Below are 18,251 nucleotides of genomic sequence, written 5' to 3' on the forward strand. Positions count from 1 at the left end.
AAGTCCCAGGAGGCTGAGCGGAAATTCTCCCACAACCATTGCTACCGTGGTGGCAATATCCTCTCCTGGCAATCATAGGCTGACCATTGCTAACGCCTGTGGCTGAACGTTGCCAAATGCATCTGCTACAAACAGCCTCTGTTTAGAAAATTTAACCCCACAGTTAGTGGCATCTTTCATTTTAATAGCTGAAATCTGAGCCCCAGTATCTACCAAAAATGTGATCGGGACTTGTTTCGGCCCCACAACACCGGTAATTAGTAAATCACCCCGGCCGTTTTCAGTGAGCTGTCTAATTAATATATATCCAACCTTCATCCCTCCCCCCCACCATCGGAGGGCGAAGAATCTAGTTTCCCACTGAGTTTCGGGGGACTGTCTCTAACAAGTCAATTAAAGAGGGCGCACAAGGGGTGATATTTTTGGAACGCACCTCTTCGTCTGTCGGCTTATTGGGCCATCCAGACACCAGTTTTTCTAACTTGTCTGTTGGCAACCCGTCCATTAAGTCACGTGGGATCCCCTTTTGCCATCCCTTTGTCCACAAGCTATTACGCTTATTTGGGATGTCCCTCCCTCCAGGTGTTTTAGCAAGAGATGTTCTTCTATCACCCCCAGGGTGCGGAACCATTTTTACTTCAGCTCGCCTCAGGCCCCTAGAGTCTGTTTTAGTGGCTGGAAGGTTGATAGGGCCGTACTTGTGCCCATAATTAATCAATTCTTGGGCTACCTCCCCCCCAGTCCACGTTTTCCTATCCGGGGGCCAACGGTGCCGATCAGGTGTAAGTCCTTCTAAAGCAGCCGCAACTCCCTCGCCTTGAAGTATTGCCTGTATTTTCCCCTGTAATTGTATACCAATCAGCTTCAGGGAATCGGGGAGTCCCCTTATAAGGGGAGTCATTCGTTTGGGGTCTACCGACATCATCATCGGGGACTCCTGCCTAGGCTCCAACTTTCGATCATACATCATCTGCAAACAAGCTGCCTTCTGCACACTTTCCACCAATTGATCAACAGTCCCCATAATTGCGAGGGAATCCCCCCTCTCCAAGGGGCTCAAGCCCCCCGCCCAATAGGCTGCCCGCTGGGTTAAAGACCAAGGGGCGCGATGATTTCCAGTAGTTAAAAATATTCCCAGTCCCCAGACCCCTCCGCCTCCTTTTCACTCAACAAAATCTGATCCCCTCCAGGAAACGATATTCTCCACACATACTCTGTCTTCAACTCCCTAGGAGTTCGGCCAAAATCCTTTTTTAACTTTGCCAACTCGGTGGCGGTATAGGGGACCTCCTTAGTTGTGACTTGGGGGAACTGATCCTGATCATCATCATAAACATCTCTCACTGCCTGTAAGTCGTCAGACGGGTAACCAGTTTCTGATCTTGGGGATATTTCCTTGTGGGCATTGCCCGCAAGGAGTTGCTCCTTAAGAGCAGTCTGCAGATGTTTCACCTGGTCTCTCTCTTCTTCAAGCTGTTTTTTAATTCCGCCACTTGCCCCTGCAGGGACCGAACAAGCTTTTGGAGGGATTCGACCATTTGGGGTTCCGCAACGTGACAGCGTTCCCTAGCCTCTACAGCAGCGGCCAAACTGGCGCCGAGAACAGCACAAACAATCGATTTTCCCCTTCCTGATCTTACTCTCGCATCCTTTTGCAAAGCGCTCGTTCGATCAACCGCACTCTGCAAATTATACCAATTTTCCCAAGCCCAGTCTACCCTGGGCACAGAGGGTCGTGCTTTATGTTTTTCCAAGAATTCAAACAAAATTTCTCTCCCCAAAGGGGCACTTCTAGTATCATTCATCTTATATAAAGCGGGAAAGTGGTTGTCTCAGGAAAGCAGCACATAAATTTCAAACACAAACCTGCACCCCTTGCTTTCCTGAGAGGTCTCACATGTTTGGGAAACAATGCAGCACTCTCATCTCAAGGGATCCTCTCCGTGACGCCAATTAATGTCCCGATCCAATGTCAGGAGAGGTTTTGGTATGATCCCGAGAGCAAGATTAAGACACAAATGAGGTCAAATGCTGCATACCCAAGGCAGCTTTTATTATCAAGTAAAAAAAAAGACATTATTAGCAACAAGATAGAATAGAATAAAAAGACAGAGGTCAAGCAAGCATTCGGGACAGAGTTGCAAGGATAGTCACCACCATGGATCTGCGGTGTCCCGAGGGTCCAAGTCTCTCGATGTTTTGGCGGTGGGCAATCGCACCAGAGGTTAAGCAGCAGAGATTAAGCAGCCAGAGGATTTTTCGCTTAGACAAGCAATCTTTGAGACAAATGTTTTACAGTTCAGTCTCTCACACTGAGTCTGCTTCCTCCCCTCACAGTGTATTTGGCGCAGGGGATGGGGTGCTGGGAGCTTGGTCTCTTGCTGGGTGGGTCCTTTCTCACCCACAGCACTTCCCACAGAGGATATAGGCATAAAGCAGCCATGCTACAGCAGCTCAGGTGAGCAAGCAGAATTGGAGACACCCTGAGGTTATCTCACATGGACAAAATGGCTCTCAAGGATAGGCTGAGCCTTTCTACTGACAAGATGAGGAGCCTAGTGATATTAGTCTTCACCATAAATACCTCAGTTGAATGTCTTAAAGGGAACGAATCCACATGGAGGACCTTACACCAAGCATGTGTCCTCCAAAGCATCTTTCCCCAGCAGTCTTTTCCATGGTGGGTCCTGGAACACCTTACAAGCGCTTGGCTTGCCCTGCCCACAGCCATCCCTGTTCACAACACTTACCTGGCCCTGCATCATTGACTCCAGCTGCTGTTTAGGGAGTGTGTCCTCCAACTTGTACAAGCCCTCCCTGGGCACCATACCAACATTCCTGGTAGGCCAGCGTGGAGGCAGGGGTAAAATGAACACAGAGCTGTTATTCACCAAATCGCACAATACTAGAGCTAAGGTGCACTTGATGAAGCTTGTAGGGGATGGGTTTCATAGGGTAATAATGTGTACCTCTCTAGACAGCAGGGAGTGAGCTTCTGCAGATTTATAACCTGCAGAAGCATCCCTAAGCAACAGCTGTGCATCCTGGTGGACTAAGCAGGGAGTAGGCAGCAGAAAGTGGCCACGCTTAGGTGATCTGAGACAGGATGGAGGGTCTGGATGCCCGTTAGGGTATTTCTTTTATTCTTATGGTTGTTCAATGAACAAGAGAGACAAAACACATTTTTGTGGTTCAACATCTAGTCTAGATGACATTATATTTCATGACTGTCAGATTCAGGCAGTTTGTTAAAATTAGAGATGATAGATTTATGGCCCAGAAGGGATTACTACAGCATGCAGCAGACCAGACTTCCCTCTCTCATTTCGGCATCTGTTTGCCCTCTTCTACACTATTGGTGTTCTCCCCTCTAGGGATGAGGCCTTCAGGCACAACCCTAACATAAGCAGAGATGAGCAGTAGCCCAAAGGCCACCACTTTGTGCCAGACTTGGCCGTAGCCACCATGATGACAGTAGTCCCAGGGTGCTGTTCCCTTCCTCCTCTGATGCTTCTGGCCCAGAGAGCTGCCTCAGCACCTTCCCTTCTCTCCATGTCTGTGAGCCAGGACGGGAAAACAAATACTTGAAGGTTTGAGAGGAAAATGAGGACAGGGACAGAGATCTTCACTGTTCTTTTGAGGAAGATCTGGCTCACAACTTTGACTTCTAGCACCAAGGATTTTTCTAGAGTGCCAAGCTAGGATTAGAGCATCATTCTTCTAGCCCACTTTTAACACACTTTCTTCCTTCTTGAACAGAATTTGGTTTTCCTTACTTCCCCTGGCAAAATGTGTATCTCAGTATCTCATCTCCTATTGCCGCAGCCCTTTCCCAGGCTTCTCTGCTCTACTTTGCACTCAAATTGCTGTCACTTTTTAATTGCAGTCCTAGTACTTGACGCAGTTATTGTCCAGTAGGGTGAAATGAGGCATCAGGCGGCAGCTATGGTCTCTTCTGTGGTGTCTGAAGTGCACATGCTGTCACATATGTGTAGCTCCTTTGCAGGTTACACAGCCCCTAATTGCTGCGTGTCTACTTTTTTTAAGCAATATTTCTACCATAATTCTATGGGGTAAGAAACTGATTAAAATGTACCAAACTATATCATCTTTAATGCTTTGAAAAATCCCTGCAGTGGGTGGGTGGCTGTGGGGGAGGGAGTGATTGATGCAAAATGTCCCCTCTCCCCAGGAGATCTTTCTCCCCCACACCCATAATCCTACTACTTTGTACTTATATAACATTGTCCTCTCATATAGCGCATATGCAATTGATTTGTCACCAGAAGAAAGCTCAGCCAGAAGTTGGAGCAAGGGGCTGAGAGTTGAGGGGTCCTGACTTCTGCTGCTGGCGTGCAGTGGGCTCTTGGCTTTGGTTTTCCTCTCTGCAGAAGAGATCCTACTGATTTTTGCCTTGCCCACTTAGCTGATGTGAAATGAAGTTTATGTTGATAGATACGTTTTGAGATCCCTTCATGGAACATATTAATTTATTAATGGAATCTTCTGTAATCATCAAATTTCTTTCAATTAACTAATGAAACTCCCTTGCAAGGGTGCAGTATGCTGTTCAGCAAGCAAAAAAAAAACCCTGACCCTCAGGCAGCTCTCCTAGGTGCGCAGAGAGAAGCAGTGCTGGAGTCTTAAAGGGTGGCAGGATCAGAGCTCTGCTGGTGCTGCACTTATTGCCAGATTGCACTGGGGCCTGGTAGCCTGCAGCACATGGGATGGGCTTGTAAAGGGTGGGTATCTTTAGGGAGAAGGAATTAGGCAATATGGACAAAACAGGTCCCAGCTTAGGGGAAACACTGAGTGATGCTTAATGTGTATGTGCATGATGCATGTCTGTTATTTTAGGTGATTGAGAAAGCTGATCTGTCTGTCCCTTAAAACACATGACAATGCTGGGACACCGCTCTTGGGCTCCGTCAGCAGCCTTGTGAAGCACAGGGGACCACAGCCCCAAGTTGAACTGCGGAGAGTTTTATTCAGCCCCAAAACGCCATAGATGTTTCTGTAATCTTGGCTCAAGGGGTCTAAGGGAGTTGGTCAGCCCAAACACCTTTATAAAAAGTTTTGTATCTATGTAGCAGCAATGGGAGTGTTAAATTACCGGCACCAGTGCCACGTGGCTGGGATATGACCAGATAAGGAGAGGCTGTTATCCTGCGGGAGCATGCAAGGGGCAGTAGGGGAGGGAGAGAGTGTGTGCAGTCACTGTGCAACAAGTCAGGACAGGGAAGGCAGAATTAATTTTTGCCTGCTGTACAGTTTCAGTGTAACATCAGTGAATTAATCTCTTGAGCTTTAATATTTAGCTCTCTGTATTTCTGTATATTAAATCTGGAGAAGTAGTTCTTGAGGCAAGAGCAGGGGTTGTTTGTGTTCCTGCAGCGCCCAGGTTGGGTAGCTGTTGTATTCAGCTAGCAGCAACAAGTATCATTAGGTTTAACTCTGGTGATCAATATGTCATTTCAACTAATGTGAGAAAGTTTACCAGATAAGAGTATCTTGGATTTGCTGGGAGCAACACAAGGAATGGAAATATTTCAAGAACCCTTAAAATGAGCAGACGCTGCTGCTAGGCCAGGCTTATCTTCATGGTGTGGGAGAGAGATGTGCCTATGACACTTGAGCTCAGCCTTAGTGCAGGGCCAGATGGGAGTCATTGGTCCATGGCTCCCAAACCCCTTCTGCTACTGCTCAGCAAACTCACTTGTTAGCTTTCTAACTTCCTTCTTGATTTGTTAGGGTTTCTTACTTTGAAATACATGCTATTCATCTGCCCTATTAAGGTTAGCCCATCACTGTTAGAAACACGATGTCTCTACAAATTCAGCCTGCTTTGTAGCAGAAATTCCTCTCCAGCAAGGCTTCCTGCTTCGTCAGAGCCATTCCTCCTCCCAGTGCTGCATGCAAGGCATGCACTGCATGTGGTCCTCATGGCGAGATCTCTGGGAGGGCCGCAGGAGCAGCTACGTGTCAGCTGGCCACAGTCACAGCACTGTGAGCACATCCTTTTATCCAAAAGCTCTGACACACAATTTCAGTGTGTGACTACGTAGCAAGTGTGTCATATCATCACATCCAGTATGAGCTTTAGTGAGTCTGGTTTATTTCTGGCTTTAGGTTCATGAACAGCAGTCTTTTTTCTTCCTTTCCCTCCATCCCCTACAGAAACTTGGGTCTGGTTTTTACTTATAAGACAGCATCTCTTCAAATTGCTTTTTTTGTCCCATAAAATATGAGTGCTGAGCTGGAATTTGCACTGGATAGAACATGAGCAATTTCTTTCTCGGTTAATGTAGCATACATGTTTTGTAAATTCTTTCTTTCTTTTCCCCTAAAGCTTTATTCTCTAGTTAGATGTTGGATTGCGATGATATCCAATTTACAGATACACCTGGCAGAAGCAGTGAAGGCAAGAAAACATCAGATTAAGGGATAAAAGGAAAAAGGTAGAATGGAAAAAAAAAAAAGATAAAAAAAAGAAAGATGTATAGTTCAATTGTGAAGTCCACACTGTTCCTTTGGGCCATTGAGCTGCTCTTTGCTAGGTCCCACTAAGCACTTTCCACTTTTTGGGAACTAGCACAAGCTGGAGGAAACAACTTCCAGCCCTTGCTTCACAGGGGGAATCCAGAGTTGGTTACACCTTGCTGCCTTGCTCGCCGCTATCCTGTACTTCTGAAAGGCAGCAAAACAAAATTAGATGTAGTTAAACAGGACAGAGTATAGCCTCTGGGTCTGGTACATTTTGATTAGCGTGTCTCTCTGGCTGGCACATCCAAGCAGCCAAGGTTAACAGACGTGCTTCCACCGACAGCTCCTTGGGTTGGGCTTGCAGGACCCACTCTCGGGGGACAGTGCTGGCACCTGGGTCACCTGTGCCGCTGGGCCCAATTTGCTGCTCTTCAGAGCACAGCAAAAGCTTGTATTTGCATCCCAGCATTTGCTGATTCAAAGAGAAATAAAAAAATATTGAGATATAGTTGTAGGTTAGTAAAAGGCTATTTGGCCGTCACGCATAAAGTGATTGTAGTGCTGTTCCTTTAGGGCTATCAGTGTATCTACACTGTCATGCAGTGGGTGTATTGTGTGGACACATTCACACCTCTTATGTCTCCAGTCCTATTCCAGCCAAAACCAGCACAACTGTCTTAAATATTCTGTGAGCTATGCATTCTTCCTCCACTTTCCAGATCCATACATTCAAAGTACAGCTGGGCTAACACGAAATGTTTGACTTAAGAGTAACTTCAGAAACAGCATTCAGTACTGAAACACAGCTACATCACAGCTTTGGATTTAAAAGCACAGCACTTGCACTTTTTGCATGAGTTCCATCATCCTGAGTAGCAGAAAACAGCTGTTTTGAAAAGCTTCTTGCCAATGTTGAGTGAAAATCATGTCCTCCTAACATTTCAAACATTTCTACCCAAAAATACAGCGATCTTTTGATTTTAGATTAGAAATTGAGACATTGTTTAGAAAATTGGATTTGTAGCAGGCTACCCTCTAAAATCCAAAGACCTTCCACACATTTATTAAACTGTATTATAACCAAAATGTCCCAAGCCGTCACACAGTAAAATTGCAGTCATTGGTACGTCGCAGTCATTTTCCCTCACCAGTGGAGAACACCCAGCTCGGAGAGATCACCGGCTGGCTGGACTTTTCCAGCATATGTGACTTGCTGCTCTTCTTCATTAGCAGATATCAACAGCAATCAGCATGTCATTTTTGTGGCTTCAGACCACCAGGCTTGCACACCAAAGGAACCAGAAGGTTCCTACCTAATAAGAAGTGACATTTTGTTCACTTTGACCTAATAGTCAGAGATATGTCCTTAAATTGGACTCAAAATATGCAGAGCTGCAAAGAAGAAACCGCAAGCAAAAGGTACTCTGTTGCTACTGCAGTCACGTTTTTAGACCTTGTAGTTTACCTACTTCTGAGCTGTGGGACCCACAAGTCATGTCACGTGTTGGAGGAAATCCTGTCCAGGGACAAGGCAGTCCCACTCACTCTCCCAGCTCGCACAGGTGGCAGCTCTCTGCTGAAGTCATACTAAAGCAGTATTTTTAACATGACTTGAAAGGACTGCCAGCTCTTCTGCTGCTGAAAATGGGGCTATTTTTAGCAATTAGCTGTATTCAGATGTTCCTTTCATGATTTGCACAGGCAGCAAATGGTTTAGTAGATTACCAGAAAGGATCAGATATTCCCCTGGATAAAAGCAGTGTTTACCATTTTTAACACAGATTAAAATCTTCACACTTCACAGTACAAAGTGACCCTGAGGCAGGGTCGGAAAGGGATTTAACCTTGGGGCATCCTGTTAACATTTGTTTGCCCCCATTCTGAGCAGAACTTGACTATTCATCTGTCTTACCTAGTTCATGATAGCGCTTTGCATTACTATAGCTTCTTTCAGCTCACAATCTCAGACCTTCCCCTGAAACATCATGGAGGTGGACAAGATACTCAGTAGGTGAGTGTGATCTGTTCCCATCTGGCAAACTCTTACTGTTGAATGTAGTCCTCGATAAAATCCATTTCAGCTTCCTGACATGTGGCAGTCTGTGCCTTCCCATGAACTATATTGTGTTGTTAATAATAACCAATTAATATTCCCAGGATTCACAAAAACACACTTAAGGGGAGTTCCCAGGGAGGCACAGGGCTGCAGTACTGGCTCTAGTCTCAGATTAACACAGCAAATTTTGACATAAGGCTTGGTACTGCAGTACGAGGGTTGCAGTGGCAGCCAGAGCCAGCTTTCTACTTGCAGTAGTCAAAGCTTCCTCCTGTTTCCATAGGCAAAAGACAGAGGAAGGGGCTGACGATAAGTATCTGGCATTTTGCAGGTCAGGCTGTTATTTCATTGGCCTTTCCAGAAGGCACAAGTGTCTGTCTGTCTGCAGCAGTATTACCATAAATCGGCAGATGAAGAACTCTCTAAGACTCAGTTTTTGGAGTTTTAGAAAGCAGGCATTCTTTATTGTGGCGCCGGGTGCAAGGTGGAATTTCCACAAATCAAGCACACCTATGGCTAGATCACCGTTACATTTATACACAAAAATTATAAGGTAGTACACTCCCAGTTACAATGATTGGTTAGTGATTTACATATAATTATAATATCGGTTATGTCATTCTCTTCTGTTACTACGCTTGCGCGGGGGAAGGGTCTTCACCTGGGCAAGGGTCTTCTTGACCTGTGGGTGTGTTTTTTAGTATTATAATGAAGGCAGTTCACTTCAGGACACCTTAAAAGTAGGTTCTGTTGCCAAGTTGGCCAACTAGATCTCTACCTTGCCAGGTTGTCAAATAATTCATCCCATAAACAATAGAACCTCGAGGCTCTGGTTATGGTTGAGAGAGTCCAGAGAATAGAGAATAGGGACTTCAAGCAACACAGCCTCAAATAAGAAGTAACACAGCAACCTATACATAACGCTACCATAAGGGCTAACTTATTAAAATCAAAATGTTCTTATAGTTGATTATTTCATAACCTAAAGATTCAGTAAAACTTAAGATCATCTTCAACATTTCCCCCCTTTGAAAGTTTTGAAAATCATTTCAATACTTTCATTTTAATATTTATTTTAGTGCTGTTACAATTATTACATCTCAGTGATCTTAGTGGGAGTTTCTGAAACTGTATCTAATTCATCCTGTTGTCTAGTCACTGCTTGGATGATCATTCGGTTGAATGCGGTTTTACTATTTATCTGTCTTTTCAAATAGTAATAAATCAGACTGACTATTAAAACGATTATTGAAATAATTAGTACTGTGTGAATCAATGATTTTACCTATGAACTCAAATTCCATCCTAGTCCTTTGAAGATTTTATCTATCCATGTTTCCTGCATGTCTTGTTGAAGCTCTCGAGTATCTTCTTCTGCTTTCTTTAATAAATCGAGGTCATGTTCCACATCTTGAGTTACATTCGGAATGTTTATGCAACAATGATCAATTCTATCTTTCAAGTATCCACAAACTCCATGCTCTTTTAACAAGAGCATATCCAAAGCCATCCTATTTTGTAAGGCCATCCTTGATGTTGCCTGCAATTGTACATTCAAATCCTTAAATCCTTTTCTAGTTGCATTCGCTATTTTCTCCACTTGCCCCGTCAATTGGTATATCCACTCTCTATTTCTATATACTCCTAATGGAGTCAATAAAGACTCCAAAGCCCAACCAACTTTCACTCCCGACTCAGGTTCATTCCATTCTTCATCTATTTCTGATCTCTTTACTCGTTCCAGCTTTAAGTTTTCCAGTGCCCCTTTAAAAGGAGCATTTTTCCAAATTGGACATAGAGTTGGCATACCCAATGTTATTTGCCTTACCTTATCATCTACAGACAAATGAGTCGTCCAAGTTCCATCACTCATCACCCACACTAGGTGTCCTGGGCTTCGAATTACAGATCTTTTATAACTGAATATTGTCCCTCTCTTAGGCATGTAATCCTCGGTTAATTGGAGATCATTTTTAAGACCTCTACATAAACATCCATATTTTAGGGCAGCAGCTAAAGGAGGAATATCCTGAATTGCCATATCAATGGTATTACAATTATATAACCTTTCACATTTCCACCAAGACACTGTATTTTCTTTTTCTCGTGTTGTGCTACCCTTATCATTTACGTTTGGCCAAACTGCATGGATCATTCCATCCCACGTAAAACACCAGGACGCCTTAGCCATGTACTGATATTGAGATAAGATGGCCATAGTCCAAACAGAGTCCCAATTTGCCTCATTCTTCTGTGTCTGACTTGTCTTATTGCATTTCCATTCCATTATCATTTGACTCACATTTTTCTTGGTTTGTTCATCATAGGAACAATACCCCATATCTGATGTACTAAAAGAAAAGAAAGATGACTGTGGTCTAGTAAAAACAGAGTTCAGTAATTTTTCACAGTCGGCTTGATAACCCATAAATTTCCATTGTCTCCGAATGGTCTTAATCTGTTCCTTCCATTCTACCACTGGTTTTGATTCACAATGTGTTGTTTCATTTTTCTTTACTTTTGTTAGATTCATAGTTAAAATTCCCCATGGGATTGATTCCCCTACTGCTCTAGGAATTGGTAAACAGGCAGTAATTTGTGATACGTTTTGCAAATTGGCAAATTCTTTAATCAATCCTAGCACTAAATTTTCTTCTTGTGTTTTCTTTGGGAGTTGTATTAATTGATGTGTTTCTATTTGTCTCTTGTATCTAAATTTAATTTCCTTTCTTTTCCATCCTCTTTCTGACTCTCCCATCATCTTCTCAGGATCTAGATCAGGAATTTGAGTAGAATTTCCCCTTAATCTCCATGAGTTCTCATATTTCATCATGTTTCCAATTGATTCTGTCCCTTCTAGAAAATTGACTCCCACTAAGATCCAAATCAGTATCCATATCAATATCCATTCCCATTTCTGAAAAGAATGTACAATATTAAACATATTTCAGAGTCAGTTTTGAAGTCTTATTATCCCTATTGATGATTTTCCAGGATGGTGGAGCTTTCTTCACCCTGGTGTAGTGTATCCACGCTTCTGATTCAGCTATCTTGATGGCAGTGAAGGTAATCAACAGTACTTGAAATGGCCCTTTCCAACGTTCCTGAAGTGGTTCAGAAGTCCATGTTTTCACGTAAACATAGTCTCCCGGTTGGAAATCATGTACTGGATTTTCCAAGGACAGGGGTCTGTTCCATACAACTGTACTCCGAAGTGCAGTCAAAGTTTTTCCTAGGGAAAGTAGATATTTATATAGATCTTGTTCTCCTTTAATGTGAGCATTCAAATTTGGTTCCGGGGACTCATATGGTTTTCCGTATAATAGCTCATACGGACTAATTGAGGTCCCATTCTTAGGCTGTACCCGAATTCGCAACAGAGCCAATGGGAGTGCCTGAGGCCATTTTAGATTGGTTTCTTGACAAATTTTACTGATTTGTCTTTTTAATGTTTGATTCATTCTTTCTACTTTACCACTAGATTGTGGTCTCCAAGGTGTATGTAAATTCCAAGTTATTCCCAACATTTTACAAACACCCTGTACCACCTCTGCAACAAAATGTGGACCTCTATCTGAAGACATCCCGATCGGTACTCCAAATCTCGGGATAATTTCTTGTAATAGCCACTTAATTACTTCCTTTGCTTGATTGGTCCGGCAGGGAAAAGCTTCAGGCCATCCTGTAAAAGTATCAACCCCTACCAAAATGTATCGATAACCTTTTTGGCGAGGTAATTCCGAAAAATCAATTTGCCAATAATCTCCTGGTACCACTCCAGATTTTAATGTTCCCATTTGAACCCTTCTTTTTATCACTGGGTTATTTCTCAAACATATTTCACATTTTGCCGTTACCATTTTAGCCATTTCTAACATTTTTACCGATACTATTTGTTTCTTTAAAGATGTCACCAATGCTTCTGCTCCCCAATGACACTCTTTATGTTTGGTTTGTATTATTTCTTTCATCATTATTGGTGGGACTACTACTTGGCCTTGCGATGTTATCCACTATCCTGCCAGATTCTTTTTTGCATCTAATAACTTACCTAATTTCTCGTCTTCCTCTGAATATTTAGGTTTCTCCCTTGGCAGAGTAATGGTTCTAATAGGGATCAATGTCATTTGAAAGGCGTCTCTTTTTGCAATTTTTCTTGCTGTCCTATCTGCCAATTTATTTCCTATAATTTCTTTAGTGTTTCCCAATTGATGTGCTTTACAGTGCATGATTGCCACCTTAATCGGTTTTTGGACTGCTTGTATTAATTTTAAAATTTCTTCTTTGTATTTAATATTTGTCCCCTGTGAGGATAATAATCCTCTTTCTTTCCATAGAACTCCATGAATATGTACCACACTAAAAGCGTACTTTGAATCAGTCCAAATGTTCACTTTCTTCCCTTCGCTTAACTCTAGTGCTCTCATCAAAGCTATCAGTTCTGCCTTTTGGGCTGAAGTTGTGCAGGGTAAAGCATTTGCTTCTACAACAGAATTCTCAGTAGTCACCGCATATCCTGCGTATCGGATCCCATCTTTCACAAAACTACTACCGTCTGTGTATAACTCCCAATCAGGATCTTCCAAAGGATTATCTTTTAAGTCCTCTCGACTGGAATAAACATGTTCAATAGTCACCAAACAGTCATGTTCTATTTGTCCTTCTTCCTGTACAGAGTTTAAAAAGACTGCAGGGTTAATCAAGTTAGTAGTTTTCAGAATGACATCATCCTGTTCTGTCAAAATCACTTGATACTTCATCATTCTGCTAGGGGATAACCAATGGCCCCCCTTTTGCTCTAAAACAGTGATTACCATATGAGGTACATATACTGTTATTGTCCTTCCCAAAGTTAATTTCCGGGCTTCTTGTATTAACATCACTGTAGCGGAAGTTTAGCATGCCATTAGTCACTTACTGAGGATCTGTTGTGGCAAGGAACCTCTCAACCTCGAGGAGTAACCTTGAGAGGCGTCCCTACTCAAGGGGCGATCCCGACATACTGGATCGAGATGCCCGCTGCCGTGGAGGAGAACTCAAAGGGCTCTTGGGCTGTTGTCCCACAAGGGGGTCCGGTACCCAGTGTGCAATAAGCCAGCCTTACACACAGAGCCGAGATATTTATTTATCTCATGGGTGCTAGGTGGTAATTCCACAAAGCTAGCACCCCACACAAAAGAACTACAGCGTATTTATCTTGTTACAGGATTAGCAAAGACCCGCCTAAGTTCATGCTCATTGGCTAGTTATGTTCAAATTAGCCTCGCTTGCCGAGTAAATTAGCATGCAGGCTCCTTGCAGGTGTGGGGGGGCAAGTCTTTCCAGTCTTGAATTGAGTCGGTGGTCGCGATCTCCCCCTGCCGCCTTTAGCTTTCCCCTAGTTACCGCAGTTTTTTGCTGACTTCTTGTTTCTTTGGCAAGCATCTAGCCGCCGATGCCTTCTAGGGCAGGATGTTCCCCTTTTATCAGTCTTTTAGTTCTTCTTCAAGGGCCTAGTCTTTGTGAGGCATGCATTGTTTATACAAGGTAATCAGGCTAGTACAATGAAGACCGACACTCTAGGTATCAACCCAAACATAGGGCTACAACCTCGCAACTTCTGCCCTTCCTGTTTTCTCCCCCATCCCACTGGGGAGGGGGGGGCGAGCAAGTGTGTGGGGCTGAGGTGACTACAGGGGATAATCCACAACACTAACAAACACCAAAACTGTTCAGCCATTATTAGCTGATGAGCTGTTAAGAACCTACAGGCGCAGCCTTGAGGAGGGTCAGGAAACAGCCTCAAGTCGCGCCAGGGGAGGTTTAGATTGGATATTAGGAAAAATTTCTTCACTGAAAGGGTTGTCAAGCATTGCAACAGGCTGCCCAGGGAAGTGGTTGAGTCACCTTCCCTGGAGGTATTTAAAAGACGTGTAGATGTGGCACTTAGGGACATGGTTTAGCGGTGGACTTGGCAGTGTTGGGTTTACAGTTGCACTCGATGATCTTAAAGGTCTTTTCCAACCTAAACGATTCGATTCTATTCTATGAGGATTATGGAGAGGTGGGGGTGGCCTGTGAGACCACGCACAAGTCATTAACACATGGTTAGGGGAAGGGTCGAAGGTGGGGACAGCAGAGGGGAGGGGAGGGACACGGGGTGGAAAATGGAGAGGAGGGTGAGTAGAAAGGGTGAGCCTCATGTCATCAGTGGCCAGTCAGTATTTCTGCCTGACAGCCCTGTGCCTGCTCACCACAGTGTATCCTAGCTTATGATATCATTTCTATGTGTCCACCTGGGTGGACAGAATTTCATTCTCTGTCCCAGGTCCAGATGCCAGCAAATGGAGAAGAGGCCACAGGTCCAGGGCTCATAGCTCCGTGCGTCAGTGTTACCGTAAATGGGCAGATGAAGAACTCTCTAAGACTCAATTTTGGAGTTTTAGAAAGCAGGCATTCTTTATTACGGCGCCGGGTGCAAGGTGGAATTTCCACAAATCAAGCACACCTATGGCTAGATCACCGTTACATTTATACACAAAAATTATAAGGTAGTACACTCCCAGTTACAATGATTGGTTAGTGATTTACATATAATTATAATATCGGTTATGTCATTCTCTTCTGTTACTACGCTTGCGCGGGGGAAGGGTCTTCACCTGGGCAAGGGTCTTCTTGACCTGTGGGTGTGTTTTTTAGTATTATAATGAAGGCAGTTCACTTCAGGACACCTTAAAAGTAGGTTCTGTTGCCAAGTTGGCCAACTAGATCTCTACCTTGCCAGGTTGTCAAATAATTCATCCCATAAACAATAGAACCTCGAGGCTCTGGTTATGGTTTAGAGAGTCCAGAGAATAGAGAATAGGGACTTCAAGCAACACAGCCTCAAATAAGAAGTAACACAGCAACCTATACATAACGCTACCATAAGGGCTAACTTATTAAAATCAAAATGTTCTTATAGTTGATTATTTCATAACCTAAAGATTCAGTAAAGCTTAAGATCATCTTCAACAGTAGCAGCAGAGCCTGCCGTAGCCTGTGCCGTGGGTTAGTCAATGTGTGCTTTGGGGTCTGGGAGAGCATCTACTGCTGTGAGTGTGGTGGCAGAGAGCAGGGCCAGGGTAGCTGGCAAGCGGTTTCTGAACACATGGTCATCTCTCAGAGTTCAGTGTGTCATATTATACGTGGCACTTCACTAAAATTAACGCTGGTTTCTTAAACAGGTCTGGCATCAGCAATCAGGCTGCCATGGGGTGGCAGGAGATGGCTGTGATCTAGCTATTACATAGACTGTCATGTAATACGAACAGTGCCTCAGATGGCCCTGATTCTGCAAATATTTGAATCGTTATTGCGCAAAGCATATGCTTATACTTAAAGTCTGCAGTCAAGGAGTTTAAGCAGAGACACAAAATTAAACAAGTGTTATACAGATTTGTTATAATTGTAAGCCCTCCGTGTGCCTCAGAGGGCCTGGCATTCAGTATTGCAAAGCAATTTTAATGCCTCTTGCTTGATCTGTAAAGCTGGGGAATTATTCAGCTGGGGAAAAATTCAAAACATTGATTGCATGCAATTGGCAGGTTTCCCTGACTTCTGGACAGGAGCGAGCCACAGGCCTGCCAGAGTCAGTGTTTCTTTGAATGGAGTATGTGGGTGCTGGAGGCAACTCTCCCATTACTCAGAGCCCTTCAGGAACGACTGGGTGGAAAAAGCTCCTTTCAGACATAAAACCACCTATGCAATCGGATAGCAGAGCTACACCAAGACAAATCCTTTCCTATGTATGGCAGGGAAGGGAGGCATGGTCTGCCTTTTCTTTCTCTTGACAAGCATCTCTGTGAGTCAAGATTTCCTCTGCAAGCCAATATGGAAACTTTAATGCCTGACATTAAATATTCCTTTTTAAAGCTGAAAAAAAAAAAGGCAATTAGAGCCTCTTGCAAAGGAAAGAAAAAAGTGTATTAGCTAAAGCAGTGACATTTTCTTTTGATAGAAAGCTGGTGTTTCCAAGAGTCTGAGATAAAGGCTAATAGGCGGTAATCAAAGAACACAGGAACCAGTCCTTATGTAATACCTCTCCCGTCTGTTTGGCACAAATCCATGTGATCTTCACTATTAAGCAATGGAATTTAGCTTCATCCCACAAAAAAAATCTCTTGGAGTACATGAGAAGAATTGTGTCCAGGCCACAAGCTTTCTGTCTGGGCTCACAGGCACATTTCCCCACAGTCAAGCTACATTCAGATGTAGAGTTTGTTTTGGCCTACTGTAAAATTAGTCACTAGCCATAAATATAAATCTCAGAGCTTGAGGTGATCTCAGAGCTTGAGGAGGTACTAGAGCCTGAGCCCCAACCTCAAATTTGTCTCTAAGATGTGGGGAAAGTGCCACTCTGCAGCCCAGCTCTGGATCTTAGGTTGTCCTTCATCCTTCTCTTTCTCTTTTCTCTATGTTCCTATTCTGTTCCTTTTTATCCTCCTCCTAGTTCTCCTCTTACTTATCTGCTAACATTTTTTTCTGTAGCATCTTATTCTTTCACTAGTTCATATTGCCAATACTAAAACACCTATTTCTAAAAGTCAGAGGTGACAATTTCTTACGCCAAAAAGCATTGCATCTAACATAGGAGGAACGCTGTATTAGAACTGAGTTTTCTGTACGAGATTCACTAGATGGAGAAGTAGAATCTCTTGGTTTGGTGCCAGCAGTGACGTTTTGATTGCACTTGTTACGTGCAAATAGATAAAGTGCAGAGCACAGCATCTGTAGGTAGTGCATCATGGAAGGGGGTCAGGTTCACAAAGTGAAACCACTTCTTGAGCTAAGTGGGCTCCATACTCCACCTGGGTGTAAAGAAATGTTTGCAGTGTGACCCAGTGCCCTGTTGGTGGGGGAAGAGCTCAGGCACCAGCTGCCCTCCTATGTCACAGACAGTAAGCAGAGACCTGGGGGTGGAGGGCTAATTACCAGCATCCTTAACCCCTTCAAGCCTGGCAGCCACCTCTTTTTCAGTCAAGGCACGGTATTGACACTTGTCTTTTCCAGTCAGAGCTCTGCTGCTGCCCAGCAAATCAGGCCTTGAAGAATTGTTTGGTTGATTTAGTGCAGCAGAGTGTGCAAAACAGCAGCTTCTCCCAGGGCTGTGACTTGTTATGAAACTTGTGTGTGTATTATTTTCTTCACTTTGCATATGTAAAGAGGAAGCAGACTTTACAGTCATGGTGTGCTGAAATGCAGAGAGGGTAAAGTCTTGTAACTGTGCACCAGCCACCGTGACTTGAAGTGGGGGTATCGGTGAAGCCAAACTTTTGGTGGGACAGGATGAGAACAAAGATCCAAGCTCTAACATACCTACCCCAGAGGTAGAAACAACAGAGAGCCATTCATCCACACCCTGTAGAAAAGCAAGACTGGCCAGCTGTGAAGAACCAGAGAGAAATGGCCTGCCAGAGTCTTTCCTTGGCAACGCATCTGCTGCGCTTGTGCAGGGCCTGGGGGATGGCTGGCTGCGGAGCCTTACAGCATGTCTTGTGCTCCAAGATCTCTGCCCATACTCTGAATGCTGGGGGGCCGAGGCCGATATGTGTGTGCCAATAGCTACTTTGAACAAGCAAACACCAAGAGATTTATTCCTTTGGCTGCTTTGCTCATCCCGGTGCGTGTTACACAGAGCCTCAGTGTCCTGTGCCGTAAGACTGTGCATTACAAAATACTTTCAGTGCAGAGC

General features: G+C 43.9%; 1 protein-coding gene across 1 annotated transcript; it reads right to left on the minus strand.

The window, feature by feature from the left end:
• Positions 1–349: 349 nt before the first annotated feature.
• Positions 350–13,302, minus strand: LOC103925047. The gene is given in 3 exon segments (XM_009333691.1): positions 350–1,146; positions 1,149–1,499; positions 12,591–13,302. Coding segments are annotated over 3 exon segments (1,860 nt in total).
• Positions 13,303–18,251: the final 4,949 nt, after the last annotated feature.

This window comes from Pygoscelis adeliae, unplaced genomic scaffold, assembly GCF_000699105.1.
Source record: "Pygoscelis adeliae isolate BGI_AS28 unplaced genomic scaffold, ASM69910v1 Scaffold1, whole genome shotgun sequence".
In the NCBI taxonomy this organism is placed as follows: domain Eukaryota; kingdom Metazoa; phylum Chordata; class Aves; order Sphenisciformes; family Spheniscidae; genus Pygoscelis; species Pygoscelis adeliae.